Source organism: Schistocerca nitens, chromosome 1, assembly GCF_023898315.1.
Source record: "Schistocerca nitens isolate TAMUIC-IGC-003100 chromosome 1, iqSchNite1.1, whole genome shotgun sequence".
Taxonomy (NCBI): Eukaryota; Metazoa; Arthropoda; class Insecta; order Orthoptera; family Acrididae; genus Schistocerca; species Schistocerca nitens.
The window spans coordinates 303,214,040-303,237,895 of NC_064614.1; the positions used below are offsets into that span (position 1 = coordinate 303,214,040).

The 23,856-nt window shown below is 40.8% G+C and overlaps 1 protein-coding gene across 2 annotated transcripts in view; it reads right to left on the reverse strand.

Annotated features, from left to right (window-relative positions):
• The window catches only part of LOC126248383 (ribonuclease H2 subunit A), a 57,637-nt gene extending 41,205 nt beyond the window's left edge, over positions 1–16,432 (reverse strand). The window contains exon 1 of one of the 2 annotated variants that reach the window (XM_049949327.1): positions 16,149–16,432. In XM_049949327.1, coding sequence (XP_049805284.1) covers positions 16,149–16,320 — 172 coding nt within the window. In that variant the 5' untranslated portion in view covers positions 16,321–16,432. Of the gene's footprint in view, positions 1–1,524; positions 1,652–16,148 lie in introns of those variants that run through there. The other variant, XM_049949337.1, reaches the window with a different exon arrangement.
• Positions 16,433–23,856: the final 7,424 nt, after the last annotated feature.

Below are 23,856 nucleotides of genomic sequence, written 5' to 3' on the forward strand. Positions count from 1 at the left end.
TGCAGAACATTATTATGTAAGTAAAAAGCTAACACTATCATACACCTTCATACTGTGAACAGAAAGAATTGCAATCTGATCCTTGACAAAACAGTAATATACCTAAGGTCTGAGTTTGATGTGTTTCATTCTTAACCCATTACCTCCTCCTTCAAATGTTGTGGTTTTGTCAGTTTCACAATATAATTAAACACAACAGTTATTTAAAATAATGATGCCACCTGTCACGTTTTTCAATAATTTCAAATGTTTCTACCACACTTCAGCAGAGTCTGATTTGAAAATCACATTCTTGTAGTACTTTAAAAAGCAAGAAAGAAGTACAAAGGATTTTAGATAAAGAGCCTTCACAGCTTTCTTTGCACATATATACAGGCATTGTCTGTTGCAGAATAATAACGGAAAAGTTATAAATCTTTATTAATCAACAGATTTCATATACTTATTGCCACATTTACTAAACCCACTACCTCTTATACCCACTACCTCATTACCTAAACTAGATCGTATTGTACACAGCATGTTTGATACGTTGACGTCATGAAAACCTTTTCATAGTTTTAAACACTTTACTGCTAACAATACTTCAAAAGCTTGAAATAGTAAGGAACGACAAAATCTAAAAATCAAACTAGATAACAAAAGCAACTAACCTAAGAAAAGGAAAAGAAAAAGAAAGTAGAACATAAGCTGTTGGTTCTCACCACAAGTCCACTGGTCCTGTGAGTGTCCTGAACTCCAGGACTGCTGGCAAACCAGCAAGGGTTTATTCCTAGTGTCAGCAGCTGTAACCATGGCTATTATGCATATGATCTAGGTCTATACACCAATATATTCACCAAATTGGAGGAATTTCTATGTGATTTCTACAGCAAACTAGAAGTTCTAAATAGACAAAGCCATAATGAATATTCAACTTGAATTGGAGTGTTAGCTGATTTCAAGTTTTCTAGTAGATTAAAACTGTGTGCTGGAAGGCTGCCCAAAATCATTGCCTTTTGTGAGCATATGCTCTACTGAGCAAGCTCTCCAGACAACACATGATCTGTCTTCACAGCTTTACTTTCATCAGTGCCCCTCTTACTTTACAAATTTCACAGAAGTTCTGACAGATTAGTTGTAAAGTTTGGAAAATATGTGAGTTAATGGCAGAGGTAAAGCTGTGAGAGCAACTTCTTTGTCTTGCTTGGATAGCTCAGTTGGTACAGTGTTTTCCCTGGGCAAAGGTTCCGAGTTCAAGCCCAGTCTGCCTGTCAGTTATAATTTGGTAGCTAGTTTCAAAACTGAAATAAAATATTAAATATACTGCACTGCAATCCACTGTTGACCATTAAGGTGAACAATCAGATGCTATCTGCTACACCAACTGTGGCTGTTGACACCTCAGCAGACCATAACAATGGCCCCAGGAGATGGCCATGGTAATGTGGGTGATGTAAACAAAGGTGAAACTATTGTAATGTGATGTTATGATATTTATGTATCTTCTTGTGTCATCTGATGTATATTGGGCAGGGAATTTACCATGTAATCTGGGGAACCAATCCCTCTGCATTCTCTACTGCTCCTCGTTGACCCTAGATTCTGAAAAGATGTGCACAGTAAGAGCCATGTCCAATCAGCAGGTGAACACATGCTATGACTGGATAGATAGATACACATTTTGTACCAAACATCATAGATCCACAGTGATCAGATCCCCAAGCAAGTAGAATGTCAAAACTGAAAAAGACAACACATGTTTGCAAAATAAGATACATTAATGTTTGTTCCATAGATGCTTTTCAAGGAAGTGGAATATATAAAAGATTTGAAACAATTTTCATTTAAAAATCAACAACAAACTTAATTCAAACATTTAAATGTGTACATACATCCATACTTGACAAGCCACCATGTTGTGCATGGCAGAGGGTAATTGATGTAATAATGTCAGTGACACTTGCCTGTGTTTCTGTGCATGCTATGGTATGAGTCATCCCTCTCCCCCAAACCATACCTCTCGGTTGTTCTGACATATTACAACATCCTAAATTGAATTCATACATGCCACGTACAGAAGATGTAAATTTAACGTCAGCATCCACTTCATAGTTTTTGTGTGTGTACAATATGGCTTCATCTGCTGATCACACACATCAGTTCCTTCCATTGATAGACTGCACTTGCATACAGTAGATGTACACACTGAAGAAATGTCAGTACAGACTGCAGCTTTTTCAAGAAATTGTTTACTGAAATAACTTAAGAAACAATGTGCTCAATTTGTAACTTTGACAACTTCCTGAAACAAGTGAAATGAAACTCTCCTTGAAACTATTGTAAGTGGTAAGGTACCCTGCTGTATCTGATCTTCAGAAGGTGGTGCCACCTCAGAAGGTTCTTTTCCCAAAGATGTCATCAATTAAATTTTTCACATTCTGTTGGGGCAGCTGTAATCAGAACATGCAAGTTTTGTTCCTTTTGCTGTTGCTTATGTTACTGTTGTTGGTTTATGCACCCCAGGCTTCCTTTTTGGCATTGTTGCATCTTCATTGAACTGTGAAACTCATGCTTCAAAATCTTCACCTGAGGAAGATGATCCAGACAATTTTTTCCAGTTTGCACCAAGCATAATCCAAGGTACCATCATCATACACCCAGTGCGCATCGGACTACTTTCCAGCCCTGTATGCACTGAAGTGCACAAGATAATTTTAAGACACATAGCTACACCATATTACTATAAAGATGTGCAGAAATGAGAGGTGGTGCAGCTTTAACCTTTCCTGAATGTTTAGAAAGATTTTGCAGACCCATTGACTCTTAGGTCAGACTTGTCCAGATCACTCAGCCAGTTTCCTAGCTGCCAGTGTTTGTAAGAATTACATAGTTCTTCCCCCTCCCATCTCGAATTTTTCGTAGTTTATTTTGCAATACATGAAGACAATATGCAAAAAACAATCAGAAATTTGTTATCTAATACAGGTTCCTGAATTTACATTTTTATAACAAAAATAAGTGTTAACATTGAGGAAGCTTAGGTATATGACTGTTGCAACAAACTTTATTTTGAATTCACATTTATTGGCATTACCAACTCACAACCAAACTAAGCAAGACCATGGTCTCACTACAAATCATTGTCACCGCAATCAAGATATCAAGGAAGAAGGGCAGTACTAATCACATATCGCCATCAGTGCTTTGAATGGACTTTATTGCAAATCCCTTTAGTGGTAAACGTCTGGATATTCTTCAGGTAGTCCGTATTGAACCAATGTGAGGCAAGATCCCTTGTTGTAATGCACCTAAAATCTACATCTACATCTACATCCATACTCCGCAAGCCACCTGACGGTATGTGGCGGGGGGTACCCTGAGTACCTCTATCGGTTCTCCCTTCTATTCCAGCCTCGTATTGTTCGTGGAAAGAAGGATTGTCGGTATGCTTCTGTGTGGGCTCTAATCTCTCTGACTTTATCCTCATGGTCTCTTCGCGAGATATACATAGGAGGGAGCAATATACTGCTTGACTCTTCGGTGAAGGTATGTTCTCGAAACTTTAACAAAAGCCCGTACCGAGCTACTGAGAGTCTCTCCTGCAGAGTCTTCCACTGGAGCTTATCTATCATCTCCGTAACGCTTTCGCGATTACTAAATGATCCTGTAACGAAATGCGCTGCTCTCCGTTGGATCTTCTCTATCTCTTCTATCAACCCTATCTGGTATGGGCCCCACACTGTTGAGCAGTATTCAGGCAGTGGGCGAACAAGCGTACTGTAACCTACTTCCTTTGTTTTCAGATTGCATTTCATTAGGATTCTTCCAATGAATCTCAGTCTGGCATCTGCTTTACCGGCGATCAACTTTATGTGATCATTCCATTTTAAATCACTCCTAATGCATAGTCCCAGATAATTTATGGAATTAACTGCTTCCAGTTGCTGACCTGCTATTTTGTAGTTAAATGATAAGGGAACTATCTTTCTATGTATTCACAGCACATTACACTTGTCTACATTGAGATTCAATTGCCATTCCCTGCACCATGCGTCTATTCGCTGCAGATCCTCCTGCATTTCAGTACAATTTTCCATTGTTACAACCTCCCGGTACACCACAGCATCATCTGCAAAAAACCTCAGTGAACTTCCGATGTCATCCACAAGGTCATTTATGTATATTGTGAATAGCAACGGTCATATGACACTCCCCAGCGGCACACCTGAAATCACTCTTACTTCGGAAGACTTCTCTCCATTGAGAATGATATGCTGCGTTCTGTTATCTAGGAACTCTTCAATCCAATCACACAATTGGTCTGATAGTCCATATGCTCTTACTTTGTTCATTAAATGACTGTGGGGAACTGTATTGAACGCCTTGCGGAAGTCAAGAAACACGGCATCTACCTGTGAACCCGTGTCTATGGCCCTCTGAGTCTCGTGGACGAATAGCGCGAGCTGGGTTTCACACGACCGTCTTTTTCAAAACCCATGCTGATTCCTACAGAGTAGATTTCTAGTCTCCAAAAAAGTCATTATACTCTAACATAATACGTGTTCCAAAATTCTACAACTGACCGACGTTAGAGATATAGGTCTATAGTTCTGCACGTCTGTTCGACGTCCCTTCTTGAAAACGGGGATGACCTGTCTCTTTTTCCAATCCTTTGGAACGCTACGCTCTTCTAGAGACCTACGGTACACCTCTGCAAGAAGAGGGGCAAGTTCCTTCACGTACTCTGTGTAAAATCGAACTGGTATCCCATCAGGTCCAGCGGCCTTTCCTCTTTTGAGCGATTTTAATTGTTTCTCTATCCCCCTGTCATCTATTTCGATATCTACCATTTTGTCATCTGTGCGACAATCTAGAGAAGGAACTTGCAGTGACTCTGGTAGAGTGATTTCAAGTACTGCAATAAGACTCTTAATCACACCCCTCCATGCCCTCCACAAGGCAAAGCTGGGGCACCTACAAGCCAGTCACGAAGCTGGTATGTCCATCTGGAATAAAACACCATATCCCCTATTGTTCCTGTGCACTGCTCATTATCTTGAGAATTACTGGGCATACAAATAGAAGACCCTAGATCTTTCACTTCCAAATTTAATTTCGACAGCCACAATGTGTGGTGAGAGATACCTTTAATTGTGTATGAATTGTTTAGTGTTACCACCATTCTCATCAGATGAATGTGACTGACATTTACTTTCTTCTTAGACATGGCATACGGAATACCCCCTTGCTTAGAGGATGGATCTAACATTATGTTAGTCATATTCCAAGGAGAGTGGTCTCTGGGATGTGGAAAGATATCAAAGATGCACACTTAAGTAAAAAGCAATGAAATGTCATTACATTCCTGTATTACAGGGCTAATTCTAATCATACATAACTTAAAACATTATAGTTAAAGTGTTTTGTGAAGATGCTCTTCAATGGAGAAGAAAGATTTGTCCACACCTATGTATCAGACTCCTTTCTGTACTAATGTTAAACACTTTGACGTCTTCATAGAGGTTCTTTTTGTCCTAGTGTTGTAACAATGCTTTACACTATTTGTTTTGTGAAAAGAGACATATTCGTAATGATAAAGGACATTAATAAATACATGTTTTGTGAAGTACTTGTCAAAATATATGTTTGTTTTAAAGAGGTCTCTGCAGGATATTCTTGAATTAACACTGGATATAATACTTGTAAAATACTTCTGTATTCTGAAAATAATATCCCTGTAACTTGAATTTACCCAGATAATGATTCCGTAACTCATTAGTCAAAGGAAGTATGCAGAATGAAATAGTCTTCATTTCTGAATCATCTATAGCAAATGTACCCAAGCCACGGCAATTCATTAATTCAGAGGGTTTTGCAATGGAGGCATTATCTATTTGTAATCCCAATAACCTTAGGCTTTCTACTTCTTATATTTCATTGTTTGAGAAACTTATTTTTATAGTTTGTGGGTTTCTGTGAAAAATACTGAACTGTAGGTAGGGCCTACTGTGTCTTGTCAAAATTCAATGATAATCAATTTGCCTTGAACCACCTGTTGGTGTTTTGAATAAAAATATAAAAGATTTGCATCTTCTGAAACTGCAAGTGGAAGATCATTTACACATATAAGAAAATACCAGAAGACTCAAAATCTAACACTGGTATACCGTGTCCGATTGCTTCAAATTCTGAATGTCTCTTGTTACGTGATTGACATCATACTCATAAGTGCTGCTTTCTGTCATCCCAATAACATAAGAACCAGGAACCTGCTGAGCCTAATATTTTAACTTTTGCATTGGGATCATTATTCACACAACCAAAAGCCTTAGTCAAGTCACAAAATATTCCCAGTAGTAACAATTCCTGATTTACTGAGTCTGGTACATCATCTGTCACGGTAAATACAGCCTGTTCTTTTTGAAATCCAACTGTTTGCTACTCAGTATGTTTCCCTGTAGTAAACAAGCAAAGGTCTACAGTACATTAAATTTTTGAAAATTCTGGCAGCAATTACGTGGGTCAGTAATTCTTTACTAATGCTTTGTCTCTTTTTTTTTTGTTAAGTGACTTGACAACAGCCTTTGTGTGTCTCTCTGGGTAAGTACTGCATTAAAGATATTCATTATGCAAGTCAATACATTACTAAGCTCAGCTGCACAACATTTCATTATCTTGTTAGAGATTTCATCATAACCACTTTAACATTTATTTTCAGGAGCGAGAACACCAAAAAGTCCTTTTGGAGATGCTGGATGAAGCTGAATTTTATCAAACTTGTTTTGAAAGGCTTTTATTAGGACTGTAGACTGTCTGTTAAAGTGTTCAAACATAAATTGCCTACTACTTATAGAAAAGCAAGTTATTAAAGGTATCTGCAATTTTACTGTTATCTTTCATCATTTAATTCTCTACCTTTAAAAAAATTGTTTCATTTTCTTTTTTTGATTTTCCAGTCTCACTTTTTACTATGTTCCAAACAGTTTTTATTTTGTGGCTGGATGAGTGTTTTTTGATGCTCTGATTACTTTACTTGAGCTGCATTGTCCAAGTTGCAGCTGTTGCCTACAACTGTGGCTGCACCTGTCCGATTTTTGTCGCTGGGTATATGGCATTGTGACCCCCCACCTGTTTGCAACTACACTGTTTTCTTCCAAGGTACATGGAGAGAAGCATGGTCTAATTGGATCTGACTTGGAGCTAATTATTTAGATACTTACTACAAGCAGAAGAGGATGACAGTTGTGGTTCCTCAAAACATGGAAGAAGAAGAAGATTAATAGTATTTTTATGGCACACGTCCTCATCACCCTTTTCTTCTTCTTCTGTGTATTTATGCCCTGGGATCTGGACCTTCACTTACCTCTACAGAAGTTCCATGTTCGGGACATTTGATGGAGCTTGCATCTCTTTCAACTAGGGCTCACCCAGACTAAGTTATAGAGATTTAACTTTTCTATTGTCTCTGGAATCAGTACAACGTTGAAAACAATACTATCTATGTTTTCTTCTGACAGAGTCAAATATTGGAGACCTAGCTCCAACAAAATATTTCTTCTTGTAGCTTGTTCAATGTATCAATAATAGGCTAAATTTATAACTCGAGGGAAAAACTGAAAACTGCTGACAGATGAAAACAGCATGCTTACAATCACAAATTTAATTATTGCATTTCATATTTTACTGTATCCAAGAAAACCAAGTGATCACACACAACCTATTTCTTTGGTTTCACATAAACATATGATCCTGTTCAGAGTTTGTTTTCTCTTGTATTTCTCCAATATGAGTCCCTTATGTTTCTCCATTTCAAACATTATGAAATATAAGTTTCTTAAAAATAAAAGCATACTGGCTTCATATTTTTCAGCTTCTTGGCAACAGGAGAACCTTACTCATCTCTAGTACTTCCTTCTGAATCTACAGGACATCAGCAGAATTGTGGTTGGTTGGTTTAAAAGGGGGGAGGGGAGGGGGAGGGGAAGGTACCAAACTGCGAGGTCATTGGTCCCTTGTTCCCAGTAAAATAATTACACAATGCAAAGAAAAGAAAGGAGACATACAGCACAATAACAAGAGAAAGGAAGAACCAGAACAACTGGAGGACAACCAACACTACTATGGACATAAACAGGAAAAGAAAACCATAGAGAGAAGCAAGAAACAGGTAGAAGGGGTAAAAACGAGAGAGCAGATGACCATAGTTAGCCGACCACGAGAATTGAAAAGAAAAGCCAGCCACTCTACGACACATTAAAGTTGGATTGGGTTGTTTGGGGGAAGAGACCAAACAGCGAGGTCATCGGTCTCATCGGATTAGGGAAGGATGGGGAAGGAAGTCGGTCGTAACCTTTCAAAGGAATCATCCCGACATTTGCCTGGAATGATTTAGGAAAATCACGGAAAACCTAAATCAGGATGGCCGGACGCAGGATTGAACCGCTGTCCTCCCGAATGAGACACATTAAAACATCCACCCCAATATCATTAGAGTGGAGAACACAAAGGGACAAAATACATGCGCTAAAACTTATACAGAATGATAAAACCCACCATCGTGTATAAAATGTAAAACCAAATTAGCCGATGAGGCGTTGTCAGCTAAAATTAATGGCAACGAGTCCAGCAACTGAAGAGTCCATCGCAGGGCAGCCAAAGGAGGATAGCTCACCAAGATATGGGCCACCATCAGCTGGGTGCCGCATCAACACTAAGGTGCGTCGTCATGGCGCAGGAGGTAGCCATGCGTCACCCAAGCATGGCCAATATGGAGTCGGCAGAGAACCACAGAGTCCCTGAGAGAGGACCGCATGGAGGACTGCCACACATTTGTAGTCTCCTTAATGGCACACAGATTGTTGTACATGCTGAGGTTATGTCATTTTATCTCCCAAAGCCGCAAAACCTTCCAGCATAGTACTGAATGCAGGTCTGTTGCAGAGAAGCCGATCTCCATAAGCAGTTTCCGCGTAGCCTGTTTGGCCAGCCTGTCAGTAAGTTTGTTACCTGGGATTCCGACATGACCTGGGGTCCAGACAAACATTACTGAACAACCGGACTGTTACAGGGCATAGATGGACTCCTGGATGGTCGCTATCAAAGGATGACGAGGGTAGCACTAGTCAAGAGCTTGCAGGCTGTGCAAGGACTCAGTACACAGAAGGAACACCTCTCCAGGGCATGAACGGTTGTGCTCAAGAGCACGAGATATAGCCACCAGCTTGGCAGTGAAACCACTGCAGCCATCAGGCAAGGAATGCTGTTCAATATGTCCTCCATGGACATGCCAGAAGCCGATGTGAGCATCAGCCATAGAGACGTCGATGTAAACTGCTTTGTGGTCTGGGTACTTGTCAAGAATCAAGAGGAAGTGGCAGTGGAGAGCTGTGAGGTTAACCTACTCCTTAGGGTCATGTGCAAGGTCCAGGCGAAGCTGTGGCCTAGGTGTACACCATGGAGGTGTATAGATGGTAAAGGCAAGGACGCCAGTTCAGAAAGAAGGGATCGGACACAAACTGCAATTGGAAGCCCTGACCTAGGCTGCCGATGCAGGAGATGAACCGCCATGGGCAGGAAATGGTGACAGTGCTTCGGATGCTCAGGAGAACTACGAATGTGTGCTATGTAACTGGCCAGCAGCTGTGCACGCCTAACCTCCGGCTTCCACAAGGATGCTGGTCACTGCACTCGTCCTAAAAGCTCCTGTTGCTAGGCAAATGCCACAGTGGTGCAAATGCAATGCTGAGGGTGCCGTCGAACCACAAACCAGACTCCTATAGGTAAGGCAGGATTGAACAAGGGCTCTGTAGAGCTGCAGCAGCATAGAGAGATCTGAACCTCAGTTGGTGTTGCTCAGGAAGCGGAGGGTATTGAGGTGCTACCAGCACTTCCGCTTAAGCTGACGAAGGTGAGGAAGCCAAGTCAATCCGGTGTCAAAAACCAGTCCTAAGAATCAATATGTCTCCACTACAGTGAGTGGATTGTCATTAGAATAAAGTACAGGTTTCGGATGAACGGTATGACGCCGTCAGAGGTGCATAACACACGACTTTGTGGCCGAAAACTGGAAACCAAGGGCTAGAACCCACGACTGTGCCTTGTGGACGGCTCCCTGTAGGCACTGCTCAGTAACACCAGTCCTGGTGGAGCAGTACGAAATGCAGAAGATGTCTGCATACAGAGAAGGTGAGACGGACGGCTGCTGCTAGACCATTAATGGCCATTAAAAATAGAGAGACACTCAATACAGAGCCCTGCATGACCCCATTTCTCCAGGATATTGGGGGAACCATGGGAGGCACCAACTTAGACACAGAAAGTACGAAGCCTCAGGAAATTCTGGATAAAAATCTGGAGTGGGCCTTGGAGACCCCACTGGCAGACTCGAGGAACACAAGATTATCAGTAGTAGAGCCACCCAGGCGGAAGCTGCCCTGACATGGAGCCAGTAGGCCATGTGACTCCACGACCCAACCCAACCGTCAACACACCTTAAGTTTTAGCAGCTTACAAAGAATGTTGGTGAGGTTGATGGGCCAATAGCTATCCACATCAACTGGGTTTTTAACGGGTTTGAGCACCAAAATGATGGTGCTCTCCTGCCATTGCGATGGAAAGATACCATCGCACCAGATCTGATTGAAGATCACAAAGAGATGTCGCTTGTAGTCAGACGAGAGATATTTAAGCATCTGACTGTGGATACGATCTGTTCCAGGAGCTGTGTCGGGGCAATGTTCAAGGGCACTGAGGAGCTCCCACTCTGTAAATGGGGCATTGTAGGATTCAGTGTGGTGTGTAGTGAATGAGAGGACTTTCCCTTCCATCCGCCGATTGAGAATGCGAAAGGCTGGGGGCGATGCAGAGGCTCAAGCATAGTGCTCAGCAATCACATTTGTGTCCGAAGATAACATGCCATTTATGTTAACTCCGGGAAAAACCTGTTGGCGTCTGGTACCTGAAAACACGTTTGATCTTTGCCCAGACTTGGGAAAGTAACGTATGGCACCCAATGGTCGAGACATATGCTCCCAACACTCCTGCCTCTTTTGATAAGTTGGTGAATGCGAGCACGGATCCGTTTAAAGGCTATGAGGTGCTCCAGGGCAAGGTGCCACTTATGCCGCAGTAGAGCTTGCCGACACTCCTCGATTGCCTCAGCGACTTCCAGCGACCACCAAGGGACTGTCTTTCGCCGGGGGCACCCTAAAGAGTGGGAGATGGTGTCTTCTGCCACAGAAACGGTTCTGATCAACCATCACATCGATGTTCCAGTGTGGGGGAGATTCAATGGTGACAGCAGAGGTGAAAGTTTCCCAGTCCGCCTTGTTCAAAGTCCATCTGGGCAGACGACCGTGTACCTGATGCTGGGGCAGTGACAGGAAGATGGGGAAGTGGTCACTACCATGCAGGTCGTCATGTGTTCTCCAGTGGATAGATGGGAGAAGTCCTGGGCTGCTGATTGATAAATCAATGGCCGAGTAACTACCTCAGCCACACATTTAAGTGTGGTGGCCCCAGTATTTAAGAGGCAGGATGTAGGCGTTCAAATTTCTTCTTATCCTCAGTGTAAGTCACTCGGTCCAGGGTCTCGTACGCCCATGATTTTCCTTTACTGACAGTAAAGTTTCGACATCTCTGCCTCGGCCAGTTAGCACGGTGCCTCCCCACAAGAGGTTATGGGTACTAAAATCTCCCAAAAGAAGGAAAGATTTGGGAGTTGATAAATCAGTGCAGTTAATACATTCAGGGATACTACACATCGGGAGGAAAATACACACTGTAGGCAGTTATTTCCTGTGTCATCCTTATTCTGACAACCACAACTTCAAGAGGGGTTTGAAGGGGCACATGTTCACTACAGACTGAGATTAGGACATAAACACAAACTCCACCTGACACTCGATTACAGTCCCTACGGTTCCTGTAGTATCCCTTACAGCCGCGGAGGGCAGGGGTCCGCATTACCGGGAATCAGGTTTCCTGGAGGGCAATGCAGATAGAAGGTGTAAAGCTTAACAGTTGCCGTAGTTCAGCCAGGCGGTGGAAAAAAACTGCCGCAATTCCACGTCATCTTGAGACTGGCAAGGCATGGAACATTCAATGAGGCAATTTACGCCTCAGGGTCACTTGCTGCCACCGAATGTTTCCTTGAGCAGTCTAGATCAATTTTGTCTGAGGGTCCAGCAAGATATAGGTCCTCAGTGGATGCCAGGATCTCCACCTCATACACAGACGCAGAGCTTGGAGGTAGCGGTGGTGTTGGTGCCACCGCAATTCCTTTGGTCTTGGTAACCACCTTTTTGGATTTCTCTCGCTGTTCCTTGGGTTTCCCTGGCTGGGAGAACTTCACTGATTCAGTCTCCAGAACTGAGGATGAGCGTGAAGCCCTGCGGCCAGATGCTTTTGGGCTCTTCAGAGACTGGTGGGTGTCATCTTTCCCACAAACAGAAATCTGAGAAGGGAGTGACCCAAGGGACCCCTTCCTAGTGAGAGCAGCTGAAGAAGTTGTATGCTTCCCCGGCTTAGAAGTGTGGACGGACATCCCTGATGCTTTGGAGTGGGGGGTGGGGTTGGGGTGTTGCTCCTGAAGTAGGTGGTGCAGGAGCAACAGGGAGGGAAGTGCCCACCACCATCTATGGGGCAGGTATAGTCTTCTGGCTCTGAGAGGTGACTGGGGTTGGTGGAGCTGATAGGGCTAGAACTGTTGTAGCACCAGCGTAAGATGATGTCATGCGTACAAGATGTAGGCGTTCAAATTTCTTCTTATCCTCAGTGTAAGTCACTCGGTCCAGGGTCTTGTAACCCCATGATTTTCCTTTCTTTCTGGAAAATCCTGCAGTCTGATGAGCAAGGCAAATGCTGCTCTCCACAGTTGACACAGATGGGAGGCAGGGCACATGGAGTATTGGGATGTGATGGGCATCTGCAATCTCAACATGTGATGTTGGAAGTACAGCAGGAAGACGTATGACCGAACTTCCATCATTTAAGGCACCGCATTGAGGGAGGGATATAGGCTTTTACATCACAGCGGTAGATCATCACCTTGACCTTCTCGGGTAATGTATCACCCTTGAAGGCCAAGATGAAGGTACCTGTGGCAACCTGATTATCCCTCAATCCCCGATGGACATGCCACATGAAATGTACACCTCGACGTTCTAAATTGGCGTCAGACTACAAGAGAAGGTCCGCGTGAAAAATGATACCCTGGACCATATTTAAGCTCTTATGGGGCGTGATGGTTACAGAAACATCCCCCAGCTTTTCACAAGCGAATAATGCCCATGACTGGGCAGAGGATGCTGTTTTGATCAAGACTGACTCAGATCTCACCTTGGATAAGCCCTCCACCTCCCCAAACTTATTCTCTAAATGCTCAATAGAAAACTGAGGCTTTATCGTCATGAAAGATTCCCCTTTACCGGGGCGAATAAGAGACACTGCCATCCTTAGCCTGACATTCCTCCCATGGTGTGGCCAGGGAGGGGAACGATTTGGGGTTGTACTTCTGTGGATTGAATTGGACCCATGAACACTTAGAGACTGCTGGTGTTTGACCACCAGCAAGAGATAATGTACAACGCTTCATAGTTTGTCATCCAACCTGATGCCACCCACTCCGACCAGAGGCCCTCCCCATGGGTGCTACCCAGCTGCAGCAACGGCCACCTGGCAGGTAGGCATCAGCAGAGTGATCCCTGTGTCATTAGGGGGCTACAACGAACAGGGTACATGGCGGCCCCACCACAACGGACTGGCTACCGTGATGGCTATCAGGTTCAACCATGCAAACAAGTGCATTATCATCATCAGCATAGAAAACGATACTGCACAGTTGATGGAAAAATACGCACCCAGGAGGTGACCTCGCCCAACAATTACAGAATGAGCAGAAGTGCAGTTCCATGTCAATGAAGGATGCAATAGGTCTCAACGCATGATGGACACGATGCACCATGTAAGCTGCCCTTGCCCAACTGGCTCACTCTTCGGGAAAATTTTGAAAACTGTAGGTCAAACCCTACAGGGTACCATCACAAAGGCCGAAACATGAGACTCCTTTTAGTTGCCTTTTACGGCAGGTCTATTCTAACCCCCGGACCCACAGGGGGAGAATTGTGGAAGAAGTACTGTCCACATTTGTCAACAAACTTCCACCTATTTATTCACCAATTCCTTCAACAGAAAAAAACTGTGGTACAACTACAGGATTTTTGGATATAACGGCAGTCCTGGAACAAAATGCCCTTTTACATATGACGGTTTAAATCACATAGACACTGGTGAGAGACTGGCTCAGAGTATTACTTCCTGTGAGTGTATCATTGCAGTTTTCTTTGGCTAGACATGCCACACTATGTTGTGCATATCTTTCAAGCTGAAGTCCTCAATTCCATTTTCATTTATTGCCCTTTCAGGACCCCAAGTATTTTTATTCATATCGCACACCCTGATATGACCGCCAGCTGTTGATCATCATGGCCTGAGAGGCCATTAATTATGAAAATTACACTACGACTTGGCACTTTCAAAACATTTATAACACTGTTGTCATTAGCACATTGCTGATTTCCATAACACTTGTTCCTGATTGCACAAGTGAGCCAGATTATATCAAATGGCAAGGGACTTTTAGCACAGCTCTAGAATAGCTATACCCTAACAAATTTAAATTTCCACATAATATTACCTCATTGTGCCTGGAAGTAAAGAAGTTTAATAATGAATCATCAGAATTAATTCGAAATTATTATGACTTTCTATGAAAATCGACTTGGAAAGCGATCATTTTGAAGCTTGTGCTGCAGAATGTGTGTGTGTGTGTGTGTGTGTGTGTGTGTGTGTGTGTGTGTGTGTGTGTGTGTGTGTGTGTGTGTGTGTGTGTGTATTCTTATGTAGGTGGCAACACCACCGTCCTTACTTTACCTGCAATAACTGGTTGCTAAGATACATTCATCCATTTTCAGCATTGATATTCGTGTTGTCAGATGACGTTCTGAAAAACATTACATCTACACAATTTGCAGGCTGCAGATCACCTGAAGAAATAAAAAGTTTGCTGAATTTATTTCTTCATCCTCTAATATTCTGACACATACTTATTGCAGTAAACTCCTTTTCATCTTCACATAGCACTCGAAAAAATTTTCGTACTGGTGGCTTTAAATCTGTGTTTAACCCCCCCATCCCTTTAAAAAAAAAGGAGGCCTACTGCCCTCCCATCAATGACTACAGACATACGCTTATTATGTGACAGTGTCACCCTTTAACAATTCCACCATCCACCCAGGCAATTTCTCCTTCCTTTTCCTGTTGAGATGTATGTCACATCTTGTCAATAGCATCAACTATGCACAAACTGCATTCAAACCTGCACCTGACAGAAGCTGTTTGACAGAAGCTGCTCACAATGCTTCAAAACAGGAAGAAAATAAACATTTTTCTACCTTTTTGTTCATAGCAATCATCTGAAGGAACCTGGTGTAAACAATAGACTTTGGGGAATGTTGCAAGTAGTTCACGTATATATTTCTGTGGGATCTTACTAAAACCTTTGCTTAGGTCAAGAATCATATTGAGATGTCAACTTGTTTGCATCTCACTTTAGGCAACAGAAATATTTCACATTAGTAGGCAAAAGGCACATAAACTCATCCTGTTTGTTTATGGATGGGGTACATAAACGATTGCCCACCAGGCAATCCAATCAAACTAGCAATTTTTCCAATGCCTGAAAATTCATGCCATTTCTAATTTATTACCACACATTTTGGAAGCAATTTCACAGTACATTTTTGTTTCAGTGACAGACGCTTTCACTAAGCTGTTCACAGCTTTGACTATTTTAAGCTTCTTATTTGCTTCATGTGTCCTATTACTAAGACTGGCATTACCACACCACTGCTAATATCTGCATTGGACGTGACACTCCATCTAATTTAACTTCATTCTTTACAGTTATGGTACAAACTTACTTTATGGCATTACTTTTTACTTTACGGTATACATTTACTTTACTTCATTAACTTGACGCTTGTTCAGATTTCACCCATTACCCCCAAATCTCAAAATTGCGACACACACACACACACACACACACACACACACACACACACACCAATCTTTATACTAAGCAAGTAAATCAAAGGAAGGGAAAGTACCAAGAACAGGTCCCCTGCCAGCTTCATCAACACCGAGAATACATGGTTCTTCTGTGCACACAGCAGGAACATTTGAACACAAGGTCAAATTCTCGCTGTTGTCAGAGTTCGAAAATGATTGCCCAAAATCTTCAGCACACGTTATTTCCTGATACTCTTCTTCATTCATCATAACTGGATAAACAGTTTAATCACTAGTAGCCACGACTCTAACCTAAAAGTAAATGAGCATACACTCTATCAGCTACTCAATTTTCGCGCGCTATAGTATAGTAGTCTCTGACGCATTCATAACATCAGCGATTTCTCCCTAAACTACAGTCAGTCAGCCACCTAAACTTAACTTTATGCGGATTTAAAATATACTCATGAACCTTCTTTAAAGAAAGTTATTTCATTAATACCATTTCATAACATAGCACACAAGTGCAGGACTTAAATTATTACCCGTGTGTGTGTGTGTGTGTGTATGGGGTTTATACGGCCACGTATCGTTGGCGCACGTTGACTTACGCACATAAAGATGAGTGTGTAAACACCCAGAACCGCACATCACCACAACTGGCGCACGCACAGAGGAAAATTGAACCTGGATCTACTTCCACTACTTTTTCATCGTATTCACGAGATAACTCTTCTTGCCGAATGGCATGACTGTTTTTGTCGGTATGTGAAAGTAGCAAATATTTTATGGAAATATACATCGATACTAGGCATGTGGCCTCTTCCTTGTTAAAACAATAATACAGGGTATATACTATTTGTACAAATTTAATGAAAAGTGCTGCATGGTACAACAGTCTTCCCTATGTGTGAAGTTATATGCATTAACAGATCTGGCATACAAGAAAAGAATTCTAATGTTCAGCAGTAGTCCTTCCCAATTTTCATTGCTTAATGCAAGTGTGGGGCTATTCCTTACCATCAAGGTAGGTTGTTGCAAATCTGGATTCCTTGTTTTAAATAGCACACCTAAAATACAGTGGTTTCATCTTTCTATGCATGGGGTTTAAGATTTTTTCCTCGTGCAGCCTATATTTGTCTTTACGACAGCTATATTTTTTGCAAATATTCGCTACTGTATTTGTTTTATTGAGCTACAGTTATACATGAATGAAGAGGCAGTACATGCTTTAATTAATGTACCCCAGTATGAAATCAGTCACATACTTTAATGGGCTAAAGGGAGGCAGGATGTATAATGCGCCACAAAGCAGATGAGGCACTGGTGGAAGTAAAGCTGTGAGGAAGGATGTGAGTTGTGCTTGGATAGCTCAATTAGCAGAGTACTTGCCTCTGAAAGGTGAAGGTCCCGATTTCGAGTCTCGGTCCAGCACACAGTTTTAATCTGACATGAAGTTTCATTTTCTCTCTTGCACTCCACGTCAGTTAAATCAGATGAAATAGTGAGGTATTTTGTACTGTGTTTTGGAGTTACATTTGGTGCAAGGGCACTAAAAAGTGGTATTATAGGATTTTATCCATCTTTAGCAACTGTAATTATATACAGAAATAATCAGTAACCAATCAGATGAAATAGTGAGGTATTTTGTACTGTGTTTTGGAGTTACATTTGGTGCAAGGGCACTAAAAACGTGGTATTATAGGATTTTATCCATCATTAGCAACTGTAATTATATACAGAAATAATCAGTAACCAATAGTAACATAAACGAATTTTTACTTCCTTAACCAATTTAAGGCACTTAGTGCCCTCCTTCAGGAGGCTGTGCAGAAAGACGTACCACAAATAATTAGAAGTTAGAAGACAATATTAAAATTAAGGAGCAAAAATTAAAAAAATTAGAAATTTAAAGATAAAAAATTGTATTAATTTATGACTGTCCCATTATTTGCGAATGTCAGAGCAATAAGATGCACGCATCCTATTGCTGTGCCTGTACAAAAATGGTATAAAGATGCCAAACAACAATTGTAAACATCATGCGAGAATGGGAGCGAATCAGTTAATGAAATGCATATCTTGAGGTTGGTCACAGAATTCGGATAAAAGTACAATAACACAATAAAACAGAACCTTACACAACTATCGTTGTCTTAAGGCATGAACGAAAAATGTAAGTGCATATAATCAGCATAATGAGTAATATAAAAAACCTAATGATATATAAAATACCAAAGAAAAGCGGCGCTGTGGATGGGAAATGTGGGAACTAACTTCCAGACTGCTGTAATGAGGTCAGTAAAATGCTAGCAGAGAGCCTGTCAGCGAAAACAAAGTGCAAAGCATTTATATCAGTTTCCCATTGCTCCCTACCACCTCACTATCTCAAACCACCATCCCCTTCCCACCCAGTTTACCGCCTTATCACACCTCTCCCTTCCCAAACTTAGCCCTGACCCCCACATGTTATGTCTTTCTCACAGAGTTTTGTGTATATATTTTAGCTTCTCTCTTTCTTCCCATCTTCCTGTGTATCTGAAACTATTCTGCCTTCTTCCCTTCCACAATTCTCCCTTTTCGCTACCCTGATTGCCCCAAATCTTCCATCTCATATATTCCTTCTCATTGGTCAATTATGATAGCAGTGCTATACAACCAGCCTCTCTAGGTTACAGTTGCTGCTACAACTACTTGTTTGGAGTTATATTCAGTAAGTTGCAGTCAGTAGATCGCAGTTAGTATGCTTGTTTCAATAGTTGCAGTAAGTGACTATACTCAGATGGTCACTGGTTTTCTGTTTATAGCTGGTAGATCTTAAGCAGAGACCAAACATATGTGACAGAACTTGAGTTAAAATTTTGTCTAGTGTGGGTTGCTTGATCTTTGGCGCAGTTCAGGATAAAGAATTAAAAAAAAAATTATCGTAGAAATAAAGTCTGGATGTCCACGTTTACAGCAGGGGTGGCCAACCCACAGGCCATGTGTGGCCTACAGGGTGCTAATTTTTGCCGCATGTAGCTGCTCATATGAAAGAAAAATTTAAATTTAATTTCATGTAAAACCCGCAAAAGAGCATTCCATCAAGCATCTTGTGTATCATATCCAATTATAACAGACGTATGTTCATTGATTCAACTATCATTAGAGTTTTGTCTATATTCTTGTTTGAAAAAAATCACTATGATAGATTTATTTTGAAAAGCCCTTGCACCATCTTGAAAAAATTGAGTTCCTCTTTCCGATATGCAACCAACAGTTAATGGCAGTAAGGATTGCATAAGGTGACGAGACGAGTGCCAGATGTAGCCAATACATTCCATATTTAATTTTACTGCAAACTCACAATACTATCAGATGTGAAGTTATGGCCCTTTGCATGTATATGTGGTGAATACTCAATCGCGATCGACCCAACATCACTTCAGGTAAGTAAAGCCAGCTTTCATCTTTTTCAATTAATCTTTGTTGCTTGTCTTTAATTTTAGTAGGATTGCATTTATCTTATGTATCCAGTCATGGTGTGTAGGTACACCAATCTACATTAGCAACGTTTCTGACTCAGTACCTGCTTTTAATTTTAGTAGTACAAAGCAAATGAATACTTAATTGTAGTAATGTGTTTTTACTGATGACTATTAAGGGTTCCACATTACAAAGTTAGAAAAGAGACCCTCCTAGTGCAACTTCCTACCTTATTTACAGCAACTTAGGAGTCGAAATAGGTGTCGAAATTTTAATGTAAGCCTGCTAGGTTAAGTGAAAAAAAAGTACTCCATCTTCAGGCCACGAGTGGCCTACCGGGACCATCCGACTTCAGTGGCATCCTCAGTGGAGGATGTGGATAGGAGGAGCGTGAGGCCAGTACACCGCTCTCCCAGTCATCATGATGGTATTCTTGACCGAAGCCGCTACTATTCAGTCGAGTAGCTCCTCAATTGGCATCACGAGGCTGAGTGCTCCCTGAAAAATGGCATCAGCGCATGGCGGCCTGGATGGTCACCCATCCAAGTGCCAACCACACCCAATACCGCTTAACTTCAGTGATCTCAAGGTTAAGTGAAGCATATGTAATTTTCTATATTCATGATACACAATGTTCAGAACTAAAATATCAATTTCCTAAAGCAGCTGAATACTACTCTCATAAATTCTCTAGAGAACAGACTACAAGTTTCCCAAATGGGTATAATACTCAAATGAATGACTGATAACATGGCAAACAGTGTAGCTCTGTGGTAAGATGCAAAACTTCCATGTGGAGGGCGAGGGCTCGATTCCCAGGTAGATTGTGCTTTTCAAAATAAGTGCACAGTTGATATATATTTTTAAACGTATTCACATGCTCTACAAACATTTCCATGAATTTTGAAGTACATAGAGATTGAAAAAAAAACAGCGCTTGAAGCTGGTAATTGCTGGGTTGCTGGTTCAGGTCTAGTTTCAGTCATTAATTTTTAGTTTTTTTCTGTTCAATTCGAAATATGAATGTATCTAATTGGCACATATTTTATTGCCATTTTTATGAAAAATGCATGTCTTCTTATTTCACACCCAAAAATCCAATTTTCATTTCAGATATAAGTCTCTAATCACCATTTCTTTATATATAATGTTGTTTAAAAAAAGAAAAACATTTCAAATTAATTTTTTCCATTTTCATGTACCCTACGCTTCATGGAAATGTCCATCTCAATACAGTCAGCTTGCTTTATGGTGTTACACAACTTCAAGGAACTTTAAAGTAGATTTTGCAGGGAATTTTGGATAGCTGCAGCACACTACTTTAGGTAACAGATGTTTTATTCTGAACTTCACATATCATATACATAAAAGATTGCAAAACTCCGATTACCATGTAGTCTCTTTGTCAGCTTCCAACTTACGGTAAAAAAAAAGACATGAACTTGGTATGGCGTCATTGAGAAAACAAATAAGCCCTAAGCAGAGGAAAGTTACAGAGAAGTTGAGAACTTCTCAAGACAAGTGGACGGTAAACTATTATTTTGTGGAATATATAACCAAACCAATATGTCTGATATTTAATGAATCTGTCTGGGTTCGAGAAGACCAGATAAACGACTTAAAAATGAACTTTTCTGCTCAGCAGCAGATTTTTACAAGGGTGAATTCAGAATCAGTATGCTATGTGAAAGCGAGTTGTGCAGTAGCTCTGATACTGGCAAAAAAATCAAAGCCATATTCACATGGTGAAATGCTTAAGGAATGCCTAAAGACAGTCATTGAAACTTTGTCCAGAAAAGAAACGGGATTTCTCAAAAATAAGCCTGTCTCATCAAACTATTATTAGACGTGTGGACGACATTGGAAGACAAATTGAAGATAATTTAAAAAATCGTGCATCTGACTCTATATTTTATTCTCTAGCTTTGGATGAACGCACAGATATGGCAGATACCGCCAAAGTGGCGATATACGTCAGAGGTGTTGATGCCCATTTTAATAACACTTAAGAATTAGCGGCATTGTATCCACTTAAGGGTACTACAATGTCATAAGGTATGTTGGAAACAGTTACATCGACATTAAGTCGCTTTTCGTTAAAACTTGACTACCCATTGTGGCTAACAATGGATGGTGCTCCAGCAATGGATGGGAAATACAAAGGTTTAGTTCAGTTGATTGAAAATGAGGCCCACAAAGTTGGCAATATGTCGGGGCTAAACTTCAATTGTATTCTCCATCAAGAGAATTTATGTGCCAAGTCCCACAAAATGGATCATGTCATAAGGGTAGTTATCAAATGAGTGAATTTTATTAAGTAGGAAGGACTGAATAACTGTCAGTTCCCAGAATTTCTGATGTCTTTGAGTTCAGAGCCTGGTAACATTTTGCACTATAAAGAATTAAGATGGCTAATCCATTCGAAAATGTTGAAGACAGTGTTTGATTTGAAGCAAGAAATACAATCTTTCTTTCAAGGCAAGTTAATGAGACTCCTGGAGTTCGAAGATAAAGGAAGTCTTTCCGACTCTGCATTCTTGGTCGTTATAACTAGCCACCTAAAAGATTTTAATACTCGACTCCAAGGAAAAGATCAGCTGATTAATGTCATCCATGTTCTTATTTCCACATTCAAAATGAAATTTGGGCCTTTGGAACAACAATTACGAAAAAAAAACACTTCACACGTTTTCCTACCCTGTCAAAGCAATCAGTAGTCACACATGCAGGAGCAATCAAATACGCTTCTTTGATATCTGAGTTGAAATACGAATTCGAAAACCGATTTACTGATGTTCATCTGGAAAACTCTGAGTGTAGAAACAACTTCCATTGACATCAACATTGACTCACTTCACTCAAACAAAGATTTTAAGAAACATCATCTGTTTTTTTCTGTATTTCCTATGCCATTCTCCACAGACATGAATTTACTACTGGGACATTTACAAATGGGATGCTGCAAAATGAAATGTGATGTACAGTTAAAAACAAAATTTTATCAGGTTGATTTGGAAGATTTTTATAAAATATATTTGGAGAAGAAGAAATAGCAAGCGTTTTACAAACATGCTTTAGAAGCAATTTCATTATTTGGAGCACTTACATGTGTGAATAGCGTTTTAGTCTGACGAATTACGTCAAATGACAATGAAAAAACGAATTACAAATGTTCATCTGGAAAACTGTGTGTGTAGCAACAGCTTTAGTTGACATCAACATCGACTGACTTATTTCAGTCAAACAAAGCCAGACATCCCACTAACATTGTATTTCATTAAACTGAAAATTAAAGGTTCTTTCCTCATATTTGTTATATTTTCTTTAAAAAATAAACTAATGTTTCCTGGATGTTTTGGTTCACGAAAAAAATTGCTATCCAGGCCACGGGGAAATCTCATCCCAAACATTTGGTCGATCCATCAATAAGATTGGCCACCCCCTCCCCCCATTTACAGTATAGATTAGAGCCTCTGCACACTGATTCAAAAGGAATAGTCACCACGGAAAGACAGATCAATAGGCCACCCTATTGTGTCGTTGGGCTTAGAGTCTCAAGGGGCCAACACACACATCTGTCACATGTACCCAATGCTTTAATTTATTTGTGGTCCAAATAAATGCAGGCTTGAATTGCTACTCTAAAATTATGTACCTACTCACATTAGTTTACATTTTACAGTTATCTTGGTTTATTACTTTTTGACTCCACAAATGATATTAAAGTTCACAATTCACGAATTAGATGGATGTCCTACCGGAGGTTTTTATGCAGTGAGGGCTATCATCAAATCGCGATAAACTTCAAGAAGCTTTCCCCAGAAGTGTTAACATTCAACCATTTCAGAATACCAGTTCCACACTGTCTAATATCGAAAATATATTAAGTCTAATTTGCTAGCAGGGTGCAACTGCAGAAAACATTAAAGCTCACATGAGTGTGTCCCATGTGAAAATCATCCTATGTTCGCTTGTGCACAAAAATGTCGTATATCCAACTCACAAGCTGAAAGCAATGACAACGGGGATTACGTTCACGTAAGTTGTCGAACGCGAAAATTTCCAAGTTCACTCGTGTGCGGAAATATTCTATGTCCAACTCACAAGTAGAATGCAAATACAACAGGGTCTATGTTAACGCGAGTAGTTGTGCGCTAAAATTTCCAAGTTTACTCACTTAGGGAAATAGTCAAAGTTATCGCCAACGACATTCCCCAAAAATTTTACAAGTCCGCAGTGAAAAACGTAAGAATATTTCGTCACATGCAAAATATTACTGTCTCGCCCCCCATGTGGATTAAACCACCAGAGATCCTAAACAAGTTCCTAACCATGCAGGCC